We start from the raw sequence: 18,958 nt of genomic DNA on the forward strand, positions 1-18,958 counted from the left end.
CACGCAGTGTTGAGTGGACACACCGTGGTGTGTTGGAAATCTCGTGTTCATGTCTTTGACAAGGAAGCCTCCAACAACGATCTCGTGCTTTATTCTTACTTGAAGATCACCCTAGTTACTTCATTATGACTTTGAATGAAGTCCTGCTTAGTGGATGCATTACCATGGCCACCCCCAAAGACCCCTCAGGGTCCTGAGGCAGAATTCTCCTCACCCCACCAGGGGACTCAGGAAAATCAATGATTGCAATTTGCCAAAAAGAGGACAGATTTCCTACTGACGCTGGTTGGTCTGGAAAATTACTCTGAAAACTCAAACACACCTCTAGAAATCTCAATAAGAAGCAGGCTACAGTCTCAGAGGTTTATGCCACTTTTTTTTTTTTTTTTTTTTTTTTTGGAGACGGAGTCTCGCTTTGTTGCCCAGGCTGGAGCACGGAGCGCCATCTTGGCTCACTGCAACCTCCGCCTCCCAGGTTTAAGCAATTCTCCTGCCTCAGCCTCCTGAGTAGCTGGAATTACTGGTGCCCACCACTGCACCCAGCTAATTTTTTGTATTATTAGTAGAGATGGGGTTTCAACCATGTTGGCCAGGCTGGTCTTAAACTCCTGACCTCAGGTGATCCACCCACCTCGGCCTCCCAAAGTGCTAGGACTATAGGCCTAAGCCACCAAGCCCGGCCTATTCCACAGTTTTTAAAAAGGCATGTGACCGTTCTGTTCTTGGTTATCAGACATGATTTCAGTACACCTCAAAGCATTGGGAGATTTTGTTCTGGAAGATAATTCCAGCTGGTTGGGGGCTGGGAGAAGAGTCTCTGAGAGAAGCTCCATCCCACATTTAAGGAGACTTGGGACATTAACACCACCTGTCAAGACCAATCAGGGGCCAGGCGCAGTGACTCACACCTGTAATTCCAGCACTCTACTCTGGGAGGCTGGGACAGGACGATCACTTGAGGTTAGGAGTTCAAGACCAGCCTGGCCAACATGGTGAAACCCCGTTTCTCACTAAAAATACAAAAATAGCAGGTGTAGTGGCACACTCCTGTAGTCCCAGCTACTCAGGAGGCTGAGATAGGAGAATCGCTTGAACCTGGGAGGCAGAGGCTGCAGTGAGCTGAGATCGCACCACTGCACTCCAGCCTAGACGAGACAAGGCAAGAGCATGACTGTCTCAAAAAAGAAAAAAAAAAAAAAAAAAACCCATCAGGACTCTGCTTGGGTTAGCTCAACATGATGGGGTATGGGAGCAACGGTTCACGTTTGAAATCCTAGCACTCTGGGAGGCCGAGGTGGGAGGATCACTTGAGGCCAGGAGTTCAAGACCACCCTGGGCAACATGGCAAAACCCTGTCTCTACTAAAAATACAAAAAATTTAGCCAGGCCTGGTGGTGGGTGCCTGTCATCCCAGCTACCCGGAAGACTCAGGCACAAGAACGGTTTGAACCCAGGAGGCGGAGGCTGCAGTGAGCTGAGATCATGCCACTGCACTCCAGCCTGGGCAACAGAGTGAGACTCTATCTCAAAAACAGCAACAACAGGGTAGCCTCATCACCAACACCTTAGAGCCCTTCCCAGACAGTTTGTCCCTCTTTGCAATGCACACAGTGGCAGGCAAGGATGAGGAGACATTTCCCAGGGACAAACCCCAGAGCACAGGTGATGGCCTCAGTCATTGGCTTGGGCCGCAAAGCGAACTATGGAGACTGCTCTTATTTCTCAAACTAACTTAAAATAAAACCTAGTGTAAAAAAGACGACACAAGGAAACGACTCCCGCATGACAGCAAGCGCTTCAGCTTCCGTGGTTTTCCTAAAGCAACATCTTGACTACCCCCTGGGCTGACGGCAGCGGCGATGAAGACATGTGTGAAGGAGGCTTCCCAAATTCCAGGCGCTTCCCCAACCTTCAGACAGAGCAAACCAAATTAAGCTGACATGACAGCTGTGAGAAACGGGCTAGCACCGGGGCCCACAGAGTTATAGGGGTGAACATCAAGAGTCGGGAGCAGGGTCTCACAGGGCCTCAATTTTCTCTCCTGTGAAATGAAGAAGAGGACACTGGCTACCTGGCTCTCAGACTCCAAGGTCACACAAAACGCCCAGTCTCAGACCCACTAGAAAAATCCATCTCTTACCTATTGTTTATTTTACAGCCTGGGCAACACAGTGAGACCCTGTCTCTACAAAAAATGCAAACAAAAATTAGCTGCATGTGGTGGCCTGCATGTGTAGTCCCAGCTACTTGGGAGGCTGAGGTGGAAGGATCGCTTGAGCCCGGAAGGTGGAGGTTGCAGTGAGCCAAGATCACACCACTGCAGTCTAGCCTGGGACAGAGCGAGACCCTGTCTCAAAAAAAAGGCCAGGCATGATGGCTCATGCTTGTAATCCCCAGCGCTTGGGAGGCCAAGGTGGGAGGATCGCCTGGAAAATCAACCAGAAAACTCACCTCTAGAAATCTCAATGAGAAGCAGACTACAGTCTCAGAGGTATATTCTCAAACTCAAAGTCAGGAGGTTTGAGACCAGTCTGGGAAACACAGCAAGACTTTCTATAAAACATTAAAAAAATTAGCCAGGGGTAGTGGTGTGCACCTGCAGTCCCAGCTACTTGGGAGGCTGAGGCAAGATGGCTTGAGCCCAAGAAGATGAGGCTGCAGTGAGCTATGGTCGCACCACTGCACTCCAGCCTGGGCGACTCAGCAAAACCTTGTCTCATAGAAAAAAAAAAAAAAACCAGAAAAATTAATTTTTTTATTTTTTTATTTTTTTGAGAAAGAGTCTCATTCTGTTGCCCAGACTGGAGTGCAGTGGTGCAATCTTGGCTCACTGCAACCTCTGCCTCCTGGGTTCAAGTGATTCTTGTGCCTCAGTCACTGGAGTAGCTGGGACTACAGGCATCCGCCACCATGCCTGACTAATTTTCATATTTTTAGTAGAGAAAGGGTTTCACCATATTGCCCAGTTTGGTCTTGTGAACTCCTGGCCTCAAGTGATCCACCCTCCTCTGCCTCCTGAAGTGCTGGGATTACAGGTCTCAGCCACTACACCTGGCCTAAAAATCCACGTGTAAAGGTCTGAAAGTTATGTGCATGCCATGGAAAAGATTCTTAGTTTCGACAGAGCCAGACTCCGTCTCAAAAAAAAAAAAAAAAAAAGATTCTTAGTTTCCTGCCACGTGTCTGCTACAAACCCATCAAATTCCTATGGCTTGGGGCCCAGAGAGATGGTCGTCACACACCTTGCAGAATTCCTGAATCTGAAAGCTGCCCCTTTTTTTTTCCTGAGACAAGGCCTTGCTTCATCACCCAGGCTGGAGTGCAGTAGCTGGGAACATGGCTCACTGCGGCCTCAACCTCCTGAGCTCAGTTGATCTGCTGGCCTCAGCCTCCCGAAGTGCTAGGATTATAAGTGCGAGCCACTGTGCCTGGCCCTGATTTTCTTTAGACAAGAAAATCAATGACACTGTTAGAGGTCAGAACTGCGCTGTCCCATCGGGTGGCTGGTTTCAAGAACACAGTCTGGCTAGAAGTTAGTGCCAGTTTCTCAAAGGTTCTACCGATTTAAAAAGGAAAAAAAAAGGCCAGTTGCAGTGGCTCATGCCTGTAATCCCAGCACTTTGGGAGGCCGAGGTGGGTGGATCACAAGGTCAGGAGATCAAGACCATCCTAACACGGTGAAACCCAGTCTCTACTAAAAATACAAAAAACTAGCTGGGCGTGGTGGCACATGCCTTTAATCCCAGCTCCTCAGGAGGCTGAGGCAGAAGAATTGCTTGGATCTGGGAGGCAGAGGTTGCAGTGAGTTAAGATCAAGCCACTGCACTCCAACCTAGGCGACAGAGCAAGACTCTGTCTCAAAAAAAAAAAAAAAAATCTTCAGGGGAAACAGAGCCGTGATTGATGCTCAATTCCCCAAATAAGGGCTTTATTTTTATTTAATTACTAACTTTTTGATATGGAGTCTTGCTCTGTCATCCAGGATGCTGTGCAGAAGCACAATTTTGGCTCACTACAATCTCTGCCTCCAGGGTTCAAGGGATTCTCCTTCCTCAGCCTCCCAAGTAGCTAGGACTATAGGCACATGCTAGCATGCCCGGCTAATTTTTCTATTTTTTGGTGGAGATGGGGTTTTACTAATGTTGCCCAGACTGGTTGTGAACTCCTGACCTCAAGTGATCCACCTGCCTTGGCCTCCCAGACTGCTGGGATTACAGGCGTGCGACACCACACCTGACCCAAATAGGGGTTTTATACAAGACATTCTCAGTGTAACCATGAGTAGCAGCTGTAGAATCAAATGACAAAAATGACCCTCTTGGCCAGGCATGGTATCCCACACCTGTCGTCCCAGCACTTTGGGAGGATGAAGGGTGAGGATCGCTTCAAGTTCAGAGTTTGAGACCAAACTCAGCAACATGGCAAAACCCTGTCTCTAGAAAAAATACAAAAACTTAGCCGGGTATGGTGGCACACACCTATATTCCCAGCTACTCAGGGGACTGAGATGGGAGGACTGTTTGAGCCGGCAGGCAGAGGGTAAGCCATGATCCTGCCATCGTAGTCTAGCCTGGGTGAGAGAGACCGACCCTGTCTCACAAAACAAGACCCTCTCTCTAGCCCTTTGTCCAAGCCACAAGACACCACCTAATGCTGCCTGCAGGGAGCAGAGGAGAGGATAAGATTTGCTGAAATCATCCTACAATTTAAAAAGACACATGGCTGTGGGTTGGGGGTGAGTGTTTCTTGCCTGGGGCAGGCAGGTTCTCCCCGCCAGCGAGAGGTTTATTAGAAGGTACTGACCCCTTATCACCCAAAGGCACGCTGCTGCTGCTCGGCCGTCTCTCACCACCATCTCTGTTCTTGCTGCTCCGCCCAGAGGTTGGGCCACCTGTTCGGTTTGGGGACTGATCGTACATGAGGTTCCGGCAGGAAGCGAGTTTGGACTCCAGTGCCTGGACAGAAATACACTTTTATCTCTCAAGTTATAGGCAAGGACTATTCTGTCTTACCGGAGCCTGTACAGAAGAACGAACCCCAGACAGTGGTTCTCAAACTGCTGTGCACTGGAATTCCAAGGTGGCACCCCAAGAAGAATCCAATGTATATGCCAGTCTCAGAACCAAGCACCTTAAGTATCTGGGAGCTGGCTGGGCACAATGGCTCACACCTGTAATCCCAGCACTCTGGGAGGCCAAGGCAGGAGGATGGCTTGACGTCACGAGTTTGAGACCAGCCTGGGCCACAAAGTGAGATCCCATCTGTTTTTTTTTTTTTTAAACTTTTTTAGACAAGGTTTCACTGCGTCACTCAGGCTGGAGTGCACTGGTGAGATCACAACTCAACGTTTCAGGCTCTACCAATTCCTCCCACCTCAGCCTCCTGAGCAGCTGGGATTATAGGCGTCCGCAATCATGCCCAGCTAATAAAAAAACTTTTTTAATGCAAAAATCTTTTAATTACAAACAATTTTTTTAAATGTTTGGGAGCTTCCTGGAAAAAGATCATAGCTCACTGCAGCCTCAACCTCCCAGGCTCAAGCAATCCTCCCACCTCAGCCTCCTGAATAGCTAGGACTATGCACAATCATGCTCCACAAAAAAAAATTAATGAAAAAAAATTTAATTACAAAGAATTGAAAAAAATGGGAGCTTTCTGGAAAATCACTAACCTAACCAATTATCCAATTCCACTCGTAGAAAGTAGGAAATCCACTTCTGGAATCCTTCATCTTTACTTTACCTTGTTAAACCTCTGCAGAATGGCAGAAGTTTGACAAGGACTTGGTCTGGCTTCAACAGACCCTGAGGAAACCAGAGGACACTGACAGCACCCCAGGCTTCTCTATACTCCAACTAGGCTAAATATCGAAACGCGGACCTGTTTCTAGAATAGCAAACCAGGCAGCCAAAAGCCAGGAGTAAAAACACAGAAGAAATGAGTTGCAAGCTTCTACTAAGTTGTAGCTATGAATACACTGTGTATAGTGACAACTTGGTAGGAGTTAAATTATGTGGCCTTCCAGGAATCATTTTTAAAAATAAACTACAAAGAATACCTATGTTATTGCTTAAGCACAAAAGGATCCCTCCCTGTAATTAACATAAAAGCTGAAAGGCCAAGTTCTTTACCTTAGGCTTTCAAGATTGATTGATTGATTGATTGAGATCAAGTCTCACTCTGTCACCCAGTGGCACAATCTCAGCTCACTGCAACCTTTTTCCCCTGGATTCAAGTAATTTTCCTGCCTCAGGCTCCCGAGTAGCTGGGATTATAGGCGCCCACCACCACACCTGGCTAATTTTTGTATTTTTAATAGAGATGGGGTTTCACCATGTTGGCCAGGCTGGTCTTGAATTCCTGACCTCAGGTGATCCACCCATCTCGGCCTCCCAAAGTGTCAAGATTCTCTTAAACCCCGAGAAACAACCAAAAAAAAAAAAAAAAGGCGGCAGTTTTTTCCTTTTCTGAGACAATGTTGTGCTGTCACCCAGGATGGAGAGCAGTGGTGCAATCTCAGCTCACTCAGCCTCGACCTCCCAGGCTCAAGCAATCCTGCCACCTCTCAGCCTCCTGAGTAGCTGGGACCACCAGTATGCACCACCAGCCCTGGCTAATTTTTGCATTTTTGTAGAGGCAAGTCGGGGCAGGGGGTTTCACCATATTGCCCGAGCTGGTGTCAAACTCCTGAGCTTAAGTGACCCTCCCAAACTACCGGGATTGTAGGTATCAGCCACTGCACCCAGCCAAAAGAGAAGGCAGTTTCTAAACACTCCTCAGTTTTTCAAATTAAGGAAAAAACACAGGTATCATCTTAATTTCCCAAATTGCCTAGAGGAAAAATGGTAAAAGGAAAGAGACATACACAGAGTTCAGAGCAATGCTTAGAGTCAGAGCTCTGAGGGTCTGCTAGTAACTCCCACAGAAAGTTCTAAAGGAGCAGCCACATCTAAAACTCACCACATTGCTATGAAAGGGGTTGGACGCATTGGCTCATGCCTGTAATCCCACAACTTTGGGAGGCCAACGTGGGAGGATCACTTGAGGCCAGGAATTTAAGACCAGCTTGGGTAACACAGCAATAACCCCATTACTACAAAAAATGAAAACATCAGCCAGGCATGGTGGCGCACACCTGTGGTCCAAGCTCCTTGGGAAGCTAAGGTAGGAGGATCACTTGAGACCAGGAGTTCGAGGAGTTTGAGGATGCAGTGAATTGTGATCATACCACTACACTCCAGCCTGGGCAACAGAGCAAGACCCTGTCTCTTAAAAAAAGAAAAAGAGAAGAGAGGGCAGGAACTAGATCAATCCCCCTTCACACATCCTGAAAGACAGGCAGGAAGGCACCAAATACCAGGAAAGTGCGGTCTTACCCCAACTTTCCGCAGTAGATCTCCCACGATGTTGAGGGCTGATATCCGGGCCGCAGGCGTGAGGGGAGTCCCCCCAGTGGAGTCGTCCAGGCCTGGGTATGCAAAGGGAAGAGCATATAACTCACCAACCAACCTATAGGCATGTCCATGAACTAACATCACTAGATCCCAAACCACAGGACAGGAGGGGCGCTGACGCCTTTCCTTGGATCCCAAAAGCTACCCTATTTCTTTCCATAGTTAACTGCATCACACACCCAAGGCCTACATGACAACCAATTTTTCAAGTTCTTGTGATGACTGCAACAAATATTTATTTTTACATGTTAGTCTTTAAAAGCTTTGTCTTGCTGTCACCCAGACTGCAGTGCAGTGATGTGATCTTGGCTCACTGCAACCTCCGCCTCCCAGGTTCAAGCAATTCTCCTGCCTTGGTCTCTTGAGTAGCTGGGATTACAGCCATGTGCCACCACACTCAGCTAATTTTTGTATTTTTAATAGAGAGAGTTTCACCACGTTGTCTAGGCTGGTCTCGAACTCCTGACCTCAAATGATCTGCCCATCTTGGCCTCCAAAAGTGCTGGGATTACCAGCATGAGCCACCATGCCTGGCCTTTTAAATTTTTTTTTTTTTTTTTTTTTTAAGAGAGACAAGGTCTCACTATGTTCTCAGGCTGATCATGAACTCCCGGTCTCAAGCAATCCTCCCACCTCGGCTGCCCAAAGGGTTGGTATTTATAGGCATGAGCCACAGTGTCCAGCCACATTAGTCTTTTATAAACAAACCCAGAACAAAACCTTTTGAAATTGTAGGAAATCCATATAGTTAATTAACATAATGGCATCTGTGATAGATATAAGAACTATATATATAGACAGGATGATCCAGCTTTACAAGGGTTCAGCTCTGCAAGCCTCTCTTCTCCAAGTGGGGTCCATGGACCAGCAGCACCCGAGAACTCTTAGAAATGCAGAATCTCTCAGCCAAGCATGGTAGCTCACACCTGTAATCCCACTGCTTTCGGAGGCCGAGGTATGGAGTTGCATGCCTCTAGTCCCAGCTACTCAGGAGGCTGAGGCAGGAGGATCACTGAAGCCCAGGAGTTGGAGGCTGCACTGAGCTAAGATTGCACCACTGCATTTCAGCCTGGGCCACAGACCAAGACTGTGTCTCTAAAAAAAAAAAAAAATAAAGTATGCAAAATGGCTCTAGACTGGGGCCAGGCACAACACCTTACACCTGTACTACCATCACTTTCAGAGGCTGAGGCAGGCAGATTACCTGAGGTCAGGAGTTTGAGACCAGCCCAGTCAACATGGTGAAACCCCTTCTCTACTAAAAATACAAGATTAGCTAGGCTTGGTAGTGGGTGCCTGTAATCCAAGCTTACTTGGGCGGCTGAGGCAAGAGAATCACTTGAACCTGGGAGGAAGGGGTTGCAGTAAGCCAAGATTGCACCATTGCACTCCAGCCTAGGTGACAGAGCAAAATTCCATCTCAAAACAAAAGGGCCCTGGCACTGGGATTCTACAAGTCTCACTGGTCTCTACATGTCCAGGGGACAAGCTAAGGGATGAGGCAGTAGATGGTAGGGTGAGATCTGGAGCCTGCCTGCCTGGGTCTGAATCCCAAATCATCTGCCATTCAATTGCTTTATGACTCTGCTTAACTCAGGGCCTCATTTCCATCAAACGGGGACAGCACTTGCATCCTGGGCCTGCGGCGAGGGCTGTAGGGTGGCCAGCACACACTGAGCACCCCATAACTGTTTGTTATTAGTATCTGCTGTAAAAGGCCTGATTGGAAGCTGTCGGCAGAGGGTGAGAATTCAGATTTTTTTTCCCACCCACGCAGCACAGGTTACACTGAGTCTAGCTCTCGGTAGATGCATTACCAAACCCACAGAATGCTTTTTACTTTTTTGTATTTGGTTAGTGACATTTCAAATTTGGGAGGTTTTATATTCAGAAAGAGGATTTTGGGCCAGACGTGGTGGCTCACGCTGTAATCCCAGCACTTTGGGATCAGCCGAAGCGGGCAGATCACTTGAGTCCAGGAATTTGATAGTAGCCTGGCCGACATGGCAAGGCCATGTCTCCACCTAAAATACAAAAGTTAGCCAGGTGTGGTGGCACGCGCCTTTAGTCCCAGCTACTCCGGAGAATGAGGTGGGACAATCACTTGAGCCCATGACGCAGAGGTCGCAGTGAGCCAAGATCACGTCACTGCACTCCAGCCTGGGTGACACAGTGAGTTCCTGTTTCAAAAAAAACCAACAAAAAAAGAGGATTTCTGGCTTTGAAGAATGGAAAAACTGCAGATGAAGGGCCATTCCTTCTAGCTGCAGAGCGGCAGCCACCCTCTCTGGGTGGGGTTTCTGTCTCCCATTGCATCACAGACTCCACTACTCCCTCACATCCACTCCTCACTGATCTCAATTGCCCATTCCCGGGAACATCCCCGTCTACTCTCTGCTCAAAGCCTGAGAGTAAATCAGGCTCTGAGCCTGGTGCAAATCATCACACATCCAGGACCCACCCCAGATTCTTACCCAGAAACACTTTGTGAACCGAGAAAATCCTCCAATTCCCACTCCTCTTACCACGTCTGAAGCTCCCGGGCGTGTTTAAACTCGAGCTGGGTCCTCGGTGAGTGATGGGCGTGGACGGCACGGAGCCCGTGGCCTGCACAGCTGTGTCTGTCCTCTCAGCTTCCAATGAGCTGGGCATGGGGGTCCTGGGTTTCTCCTGCTTCTGCTGCACGGCCAGTTCCTGCCGCAAATCTGTGCCAGGAAAAGGATTCAGGAATTCAAGTCCTCAGCCAGGCGCCGTGGCTCATGTTTATAATGCCAGCACTTTGGGAGGCCAAAGCAGGCAGATCACCCAAGGTCGAGTTTGAGCCTAGCCTGACCAACATGGTGAAACCCCATCCCTATAGAAAATACAAAAACCAGGCCGGGCATGGTGGCTCAAGCCTGTAATTCCAGCACTTTGGGAGGCTGAGACGGGCGGATCATGAGGTCAGGAGATCGAGACCATCCTGGCTAACACGGTGAAACCCCGTCTCTACTAAAAAATACAAAAAACGAGCTGGACGAGGTGGCGGGCGCCTGTAGTCCCAGCTACTCGGGAGGCTGAGGCAGGAGAATGGTGTGAACCCAGGAGGTGGAGCTTGCAGTGAGCTGAGATCCAACCACTGCACTCCAGCCTGGGCCACAGAGCGAGACTCTGTACCAAAAAAAAAAAAAAGAAAATACAAAAACTATCCGGGCATGGTGGCAGGCACCTGTAATCTCAGCTACTCAGGAGGAAGAGGCACGAGAATCACTTGAATCTGGGAGGCCAGGGTAGCAGTGAGCTGAGATTGCTCCAGTGCACTCCAGTCTAGGTGGTAAGAGCAAGACTCCGTCTCAAAAAACAAAAAGGGAATTTAAGCCCTTGCTTAGGGTTGGTGGGGTGCAGGTATAGAGGTTCAACAGTAGATACTGCTCAGAAAAAAGACCTACTGGGGTGAAACACTCCAGGTGGAAACTCCAAATAAAGGGAAACCCACAGCACCTTGCCTAGCAGACTTGCAACTCTACAGGATTTTTCTCGACTAACAAAATAGTTTCAGATTTTTAAAAAGCTATGACAGTGACACACTAATGCTTTGATTATTGAAAAAATTCCAACATAGCAGTGTATTTAGAATACTAAATGAAAGTATGCCCAGGAGCAGTGGCTCATGCCTGCAATCCCAGCACTTTGGGAAGCTGAGGTGCAAGAATCTCGTTAATCCAAGAGGTCAAGGCTGCAGTGAGCCATGATTGTGCCACTCCACCCTGGGTGACAGAGTGAGACCTCTGGGGGGAAAAAAAAAAAAAAAAAAGCCGGACGCAGTGGCTCACGCCTATAATCCCAGCACTCTGAGAGGTTGAGGTGGGAGGATCGCTTGAGGTCAGGAATTTGAGGCCAACACGGCAAAACCCTGTCCCTATTAAAAACACAAAAAATTAGCCATACATGGTAGTGTGTGCCTGTAGTCCCAGCTGCTTGGGAGGCTGAGGCAGGACAATCGCTTGAGCCTGGGGGACTTAGGTTACAGTGAGCTGAGATTACGCCACTGCAATCCAGCCTCTGTGATAGAGCAAGACTGTCTCAAAAATAAAGTATGCTTTCCAGACTATCCCCAAACGCTCCTCACTCATAATCACCATAGCATACGGGAGAGCTTTCAACCAGTTCTCTGAATTATTAATTATTATTATTATTATTTTTGAGATGGAGTTTCACTCTGTTGCCCAGGCTGGAGTGCAATGGCACAATCTCGGCTCACTGCAACCAATTCCTCCCAGGTTCAAGTGATTCTCCTGCCTCAGTCTGCCAAGTAATTGGGATTACAGGCATGCACCACCGTGCCCGGCTGTTTTTTTTTTTTTTTTTTTTTTTAAACAGAGACGGGGTTTCACCATGTTGTCCAGGCTGGTCTGGCCACTGTGCCTGGCTGTTCTCCCCATTTTCAAACATAAACTTTATACATACATATATATCTACTGAGCATAAAATAGGAAAACTTTTTATTAAGCACTACTGGAAACATACAGTATCTTGTCCTGTGTATGACTTACTCTCCCACCTTCAGTGGTATGTGTTGGCAATGTTTTTTGCTTTAGAGACAGGGTCTGACTCATCACCCAGGCTGAGGTGCAGTGGCACAATCATAGTTCAAGGTAACCTTGAACTCCTGGGCTCAAGTCATCTTCCCACTTCAGCCTAAGTAGCTAGGACTACAGGCATATGCCACTAGACCTACCTAATTTTTACACTTTTCATTTTTGTAGAGATGGGGTCTCACTATGCTGTCCAGGCTCATCTTGAACTCCTAGGCTCAAGCAATCCTCTTGCGTCCGTCTCTCAAAGCACTGAGATTACAGGCATCAGCCACTGTGCCTAGCCTTGGCAATCTTTCTACCACAATATTGTTCATTTTAACAATTTTTTAACATTTCACAAAATAAATCTATGTACTTCATTTAACCACTTCATTACTGACGGACATCTAGGAACAACTACTTTATTAAACTTAGGAATTTTTACTGTTCATCCCCCACCTACTGGTTACACATTACAAAGCACATTGACGTTATAAACAATTTATTGGGCCGGTAACGGTGACTCACCCCTGTAATCCCAGCACTTTGGGAGGCCAAGGCAGGCAGATCACCTGAGCTCAGGAGTTCAAGACCAGCCTGGCCAACATGGTGAAACCCCGTCTCTATTAAAAAATATAAAAATTAGCCAGGCATGGTGGCGTACACCTGTAGTCCCAGCTACTTGGAAGGCTGAGGCAGGAGAATTGCTTGAACCCGGGAGGCAGAGGTTACAGTGAGCAGAGATAGCACCACCACACTCCAGCCTGGACAACAGAGGAAGATGCCATCTCAAAACAAAAAAAAAAAAAAAAAAAAAAAGGGTAAAAACAACTTGGACAATCCACTAATGAATGTCTTTTTTTTCTTTTTTGAGACAGTCTCACTCTGTCACCTAGGCTAGAATGCAGTGATGCCATCTTGGCTCACTGCAACCTCCACCTCCCAGGTTCAAGCAATTCTCCTGCCTCAGGCTCCTGAGCAGCTGGGATTACAGGCGCCTGCCACCACACCCTGCTCATGTTTTCTATTTTTAGTAGAGACAGGGTTTCTCTTGTCCAGGCTGGTCTCGAACTCCTGAGCTCAGGTGATCTGCCTGCCTCAGCCTCCCAAAGTGCTGGGATTGCAGGTATGAACCACTGTGCCTGGCCAAATGCCTGATTACAGTCTGAACATTCTACCTCTGCAAGTGCCAACTGCTCAACAGCAAATGCTGACGAGGTTTCAAAGTTCTAACCCAAATATATCGGTTGCCATCAAGTCACAGAAATAATAGGCTAGCTGGCAATTCCGCCAGAAATTTCTCCCCACAAAATCTTTTCTTCTTAAGAGACAGGGTCTCATTCTGTCACCTAGGCTGGAGTGCACTGGTGCCATCATAGCTCGTGGCAGGCTCCACCTCCTGGGCTCAAGTGATCATCCCACCTTGGCTTCCTGAGTAGCTGGGACTACAGGCACATGTCACCACACCCAGCTAATCTTTAATTTTTTTTCATAAAGATGGAGTCCCATTATACTGCCTAGGCTGGTCTCGAACTCCTGGGCTCGAGAGATCCTTGGCCTCCCAAAGTACTGGGATTACAGGTGTGAGTCACTGTGCCAGGCTCTCCCCACAACACTCTTCTGTTCCTACTGAGCATCAGGATGGTTTGCTATGTGTGTGAATTACAGACCAGGAAGCATCTTTCTGGAAACTGGAAATTCTGCTGCCCAGAGGCAGAACCCCAATACAAGGACTTCATCTGTGAACCCCAAAGCTATTTCTCTAAATACCCATAAGGGGCCCTTACAGGGTTGCATGTCTTACTGTTCTCAGCTCCGGCCAGGGCCCAAGGCAAGAGTCTGCCCAGTGCAGCCCCACACCCTCTGACTAGACACCCTGGGTGCAGAGCAGGGTGCAGGGTCCCTGTAAAGATAATGCTGGGAGAGGCTGTGGGACTAGATGTTGCTCAGGCAGGGAATGGGGACCATGCTGGTGAAGACACCAAGGCTTCCTGACCTCTGGCTTCATCCTTCAGTCTCTGAACAGATTCCAAGAGATTCTCTTTTTCATCAAGTTCACTTTCCAAGAAGGCGTTTCTTTCGATGGCCTGATTCAAGCGCTGCTCAAAGTCTTCGAGTGACATGATCGTGGCGCTGGGGAAGAGAAAAGCAGAGTTATCCAAGAGGACAAACTGCAGGCATCCCTCTAGCACTGCGGATCCAGGCGGTGTGAAGGGTCAGACACACCTGGACACAAGTCCCAGCACCAAACCTCCTAGATGCCACAGAGTGGGCCGAGTCCCTTAACCTCCTGGGGCATGGGCTCTTCACCGGCGTAATAGGACTCATCATAGCTCACGGGGTACACAAGGCTGTCCTAAGGATTAAATAAGGTGCCACCCACACAGCACTCAGCAACAAGCCAAAGCCCTATCAGGACTGTATGTTTGAGAAGATCAGTATGCTCTATCTTCTCTTGCAAGCTCACAATGCCAACCGGCATTAAAAATAACCTAATAATGACTGGGCATGGTGGCTCACGCCTGTAATCCCAGCACTTTGGGAGGCCAAGGCAGGTGGTTGACCTGAGGTCAGGAGTCCAAGACCAGCCTGGCAAGCTTGGGCAAATGGCAAAACCCTGTCTCTACTAAAAATACAAAAATTAGCCAGTTGTAGTGTGATCCCAGCTCCTTGGGAGGCTCAGGTGGGAGAACTGCCAGGAAGTGGAGGTTGCAGTGAGCCGAGATTGCGCCACTGCACTCCAGCCTAGGCAACAAAGTGAGACTCCATCTCAAAAAAAAAAAAAAAAAAAAAAGACAGAAAAATAACCGAATAAAAAACACATACAGCAGCATTTTTTTTTTAAAAAGGCACAGCTGTGTCTCTCAGGTCAAAGTTCAGTGGTACAATCACAGCTCACTGCAATCTCAAACTCTTGGGCTCAAGCGATCCTCCCACCTCAGCCTCCTGAGTTACTGAGATTACAGGCACCAGGCACTGTGCTGGGCATAAGATGCATTTAAGCAGGTAGAAGAGATCATATTGAACCTCTCAGTGGAAGTTCAAAATGTGCAGTACCAGCCCAGCTGCCCTGCTCACAACCCCTTCTTGTGAAGGGCACAGACACTGTGGAAAGGCACTGCAAAGTGCTGTAACAAAACAATCTACTTTGATTCTGGGAAAACCAGCTTCTCTGCACCTCAGTTTTCTCTCATGCAAAGCAAGGGTAGTAGTAGTACCTTCCTGAAGGGTTGTGGTGGGGCAGGGGTGGCAAGAAGAAGTCATACAGGCTGGGCGTGGTGGCTCATGCCTGTAATCCCAGCACTTTGGGAGGCCAAGGTGGGTGGATCACTCGAGGTCAGGAGTTCAAGACTAGCCTGGCCAACGTGGTGAAACCTCATCTCTACTAAAAATACAAAAATTAGCTGGGCATGATTGCGCACATGTGTAGTCCCAGGTGCTCAGGAGGGTGAGGCAGGAAAATTGCTTGAACCCAGGAGGTGGATGTTGCAGTGAGCTGAGATCATGCCACTGCACTCCAGCTTGGGCAACAGAGCAAGACTGTTTCCAAAAAAATAAAAATCATACAGGAAGCACACAACAGATGTTTTACACGTAAGTACACATCTATAAATGTCAGCAATTTTTATTATTGATCCTGTGTCTGTCCCCAGACCTTTAACATCCTGCTAACTGTATCCCATGGTGGTTAGAAGCACATGTTTGGAGAGGAACCCAGGAGTTAACACCCAGCTCCTCCTCCTAGAACTCACTGGGTATCATTGGACAACTCGATCTCCTTCATCCTCAGTTCCTTCAATCACAAAATTCATAACTGCACTGATCAATGGCTGCATCAGTTTATTTCTTCAATATATCCTTCTATGTCTAGATGGAGTCATAGGAGTACCTACCCTCACAGGGTCTTTAGAAGTAGTGGATAGAATCAAGTTACCACAGTATCATTTAAAAACAACAAAGGGACAGGCACAGCGGTTCGTGCCTATAATCCCAGCACTTTGGGAGGCCAAGGTAGGAGGACCCCTCGAGGCCCAGGGTTCAAGACCAGCCTGGGTAATATAGTGAGACCCTGTCTCTACAAAAAGTAAAAAGATTAGCCGGGCATGACGGTGTGTGCCTGTAGTCCCAGCTACTTGGAGGCTGAAGTAGGATTGCTTGAGCCCAGGAACTCGAGGGTGCAGTAAGCCATGATTATGCCACTGCACTCCAGCCTAGGTAACAGTGCCAGACCCTGTTTCAAAAAACAAACGAAAACAAAAAAAACACACTACCACCAATAATAAAGGGATAATACTTTGGACTACAATACCAGAAACAGTTAAAATGACCCTGAGGTTGACATGTCAAACAAAAAAGGTAAAAGATTCACATAATATGTAGGGTACAGAATGCTTGCAGAAATGCAGACATGCTGAATATATATAGAGGAAGACCCAGTATCACGCAAAAGTTAGTTCTCCACAGGTTAAACTGATAAATTTAACACCATCTTAATAGGCTTCTATTGGGGGAATAAATTGGACTGCTTTGAGAGACCTGTGACGATGAAACAAGAATGACCCAAAGAACTCTGTAAAAGAAGAGATCAGGGAACTAACTCTACCAGAGACTCAGAACACACTACTATAAAGCCTCAACAATGAACAATTGTATGCTACTGGTTACAAGAACAAAGGAACCAAAGGTCCAGAAATAGACAAGAGTTTAATTTATAATAAAGGTGGCCTCACAGATCATCATCTTTGCTAGGCTGGTCTCCAACTCCTAACTTCAGGTGATCCACCCGCCTCGGCCTCCCAAAGTGCTGGGATTACAGGCGTGAGCCACCGTGCCTGGTAATCCTTTCACCTTCTTACCTCAACCTCCCAAGTAGTTGTAACCACAGGCATAAGCTATCATACCCAGGTAGTTTTTAAATTTGTTTCTAGAGATCGGAGTCTATGTTGCCCAGGATGACCTCAAACTCCTGGGCTTAAGCAATCCTCAAGTCTTGGCCTCCCAAAGTACTAAGATGACAGATTACAGGCTTGAGCTGTCTCACCTGGCCTGAGTATTTACTTTCAAATAAAGATCAGCATGCTCGTTTTAACTGGAGTGAAAATTGCTTTATGTACTTTATATGTTGAAATTCTGTCAACTAATATATAAAAGCATATTTAGTGCCTGTAATCCCAGCACTTTGGGAGGCCAAGGCGGGTGGATCACTTGAGGTCAGGAGTTCAGGACGAGCCTGGCCAACATGGTGAGACCCCATCTCTAAAAAAAAATAGAAAAATTAGCCAGGCATGATGGCGGATGCATGTAGTCCCAGCTACTCGAGAGGTTGAGGCAGGAAAATCGCTTGAACCTGGGAGGCAGAGGCTGCAGTAAGCAGAGATTGCACCACTGCACTCCAGCCTGGGCAACAGAGCAAGACTCTGTCTCAAAAATAAAATGAAAAAATCCATGGAAGGGTAAAACTAGATTAAATCTATTTTAATGTTTGTAAAACTTTTTGCCGTCTTAGTACTCGTATGTGAAATAAAGTAACCTTTAGAAATGTATTTAATTTTCAATTACTTCCAATTAGGTCCTGCATACTTTTCAAGGTTATTCTTACACAAAGTGCCTCTCCTCAGTTAAAAGTGAGTCGTTTAGTTTTAGGGACCTATAGAAGAAGGACCATGAGAGCAATCAAACAGCTAATGGTGCTGAGAAACTCTTGTTCTTGGAGAAGACTATCAAACTTTCTAAATATCACTATTAAACTTGCACAAAATTGTAATATTTTCAAGTCTTTAAAATAAAGCTTTGCAGCCTGGGCAACATGGAAAAATCCAGTCTTTACAAAGAATACAAACATTAGCCAGGCATGGTGGCACATGCCTGTAGTCCTAGCTACTGGGGAGGCTGAGGTGATCATCCCACTACACTCCAGCAGGGGCGACAGAGACCTTGTCTCAAAACATAAATATATAAAACTTTGGTGCCCTAGAACTTTATTTATTCTATAATGATGAACTGGGCTTCTACCTCATCTGATTTTTAACACTAAACTATTCAGCATTTGGCCAAATTGTATTAACAAAAACAATTCATGTTTAGTACAAAAATAAAAATAGAAGAAAAGGAAGAAAACACAAAAATACTACAAGAAAACACAGGCTAATTGCTTTATATAACCTCGGAGTGCAGAAGGCCCTTCTAACTATGACTAAGATATCTGACTACAAAGAAATCAAATGCCAGCCTGGCCAACAAGGTGAAACCCCATCTCTGCTAAAAATACAAAAATTAGTCCAGGCATGGTGGTGGGTGCCTGTAATCCCAGCTACTCGGGAGGCTGAGGCAGGAGAATCGCTTGAACCTGGGAGGCGGAGGTTGCAGTGAGCCGAGATCGTGCACCTGTACTCCAGCCTGGGCCACAGGGCAAGACTGACTCAAAACAAATCAAGTAACTTCTGTACAATAAAATATACATCAGACAAAGCTGGAAACAAATGACAAACTCCCAATATTGCCAATATTGTCAATTCATGTCACAAATATATAAAAATCTCCTAAAATCACGGAAAAAAAAAATTATCAACAACCCAATTTTAAAATATGCCAAGTGCCAGGCATGGCAGCTCATGCCTGTAATCTCAGCATTTTGGGAGGCCGAGGTGGGCAGATTATCTGCGGTCAAGAGTTCAAGATCAGCCTGACCAACATGGCAAAACCTCGTCTCTACTAAAAATACAAAATTAGCTGGGCATGGTGGCCCATGCCTGTAATCCCAGCTACTGGGGAGGCTAAGGCAGGAGAATTGCTTGAACCTGGGAGGCGGAGGTTGCAGAGAGCCGAAATCATGCCACAGCACTCCAGCCTGGGCAACAAGAGCAAAACTCGATCTCAAAAAAACAAGAACAAAAACAGTAAAAATAGGCCAAGCTCAACTGGGCAAGGTGGCTCATGCCTGTAATCCCA

General features: G+C 47.1%; 1 protein-coding gene across 10 annotated transcripts in view; it reads right to left on the bottom strand.

Annotated features, from left to right (window-relative positions):
- Positions 1-18,958, bottom strand: part of NDE1 (nudE neurodevelopment protein 1) — an 83,716-nt gene that overhangs the window by 32,950 nt on the left and 31,808 nt on the right. For 5 of the 10 annotated variants that reach the window (XM_033235644.1, XM_033235646.1, XM_033235645.1 and 2 more), the window contains exons 5-8: positions 14,007-14,143; positions 9,980-10,159; positions 7,377-7,468; positions 4,480-4,955 (exon numbers count right to left, since the gene is read on the bottom strand). In XM_033235644.1, coding sequence (XP_033091535.1) covers positions 4,707-4,955; positions 7,377-7,468; positions 9,980-10,159; positions 14,007-14,143 — 658 coding nt within the window. In that variant the 3' untranslated portion in view covers positions 4,480-4,706. Of the gene's footprint in view, positions 1-1,013; positions 2,042-2,451; positions 2,554-4,479; positions 4,956-7,376; positions 7,469-9,979; positions 10,160-14,006; positions 14,144-18,958 lie in introns of those variants that run through there. The other 5 variants (XM_033235639.1, XM_033235638.1, XM_033235640.1 and 2 more) reach the window with 5 other exon arrangements.

This window comes from Trachypithecus francoisi, unplaced genomic scaffold (genome assembly GCF_009764315.1).
Source record: "Trachypithecus francoisi isolate TF-2019V2 unplaced genomic scaffold, Tfra_2.0 Lachesis_group15, whole genome shotgun sequence".
Lineage (NCBI taxonomy): Eukaryota > Metazoa > Chordata > Mammalia > Primates > Cercopithecidae > Trachypithecus > Trachypithecus francoisi.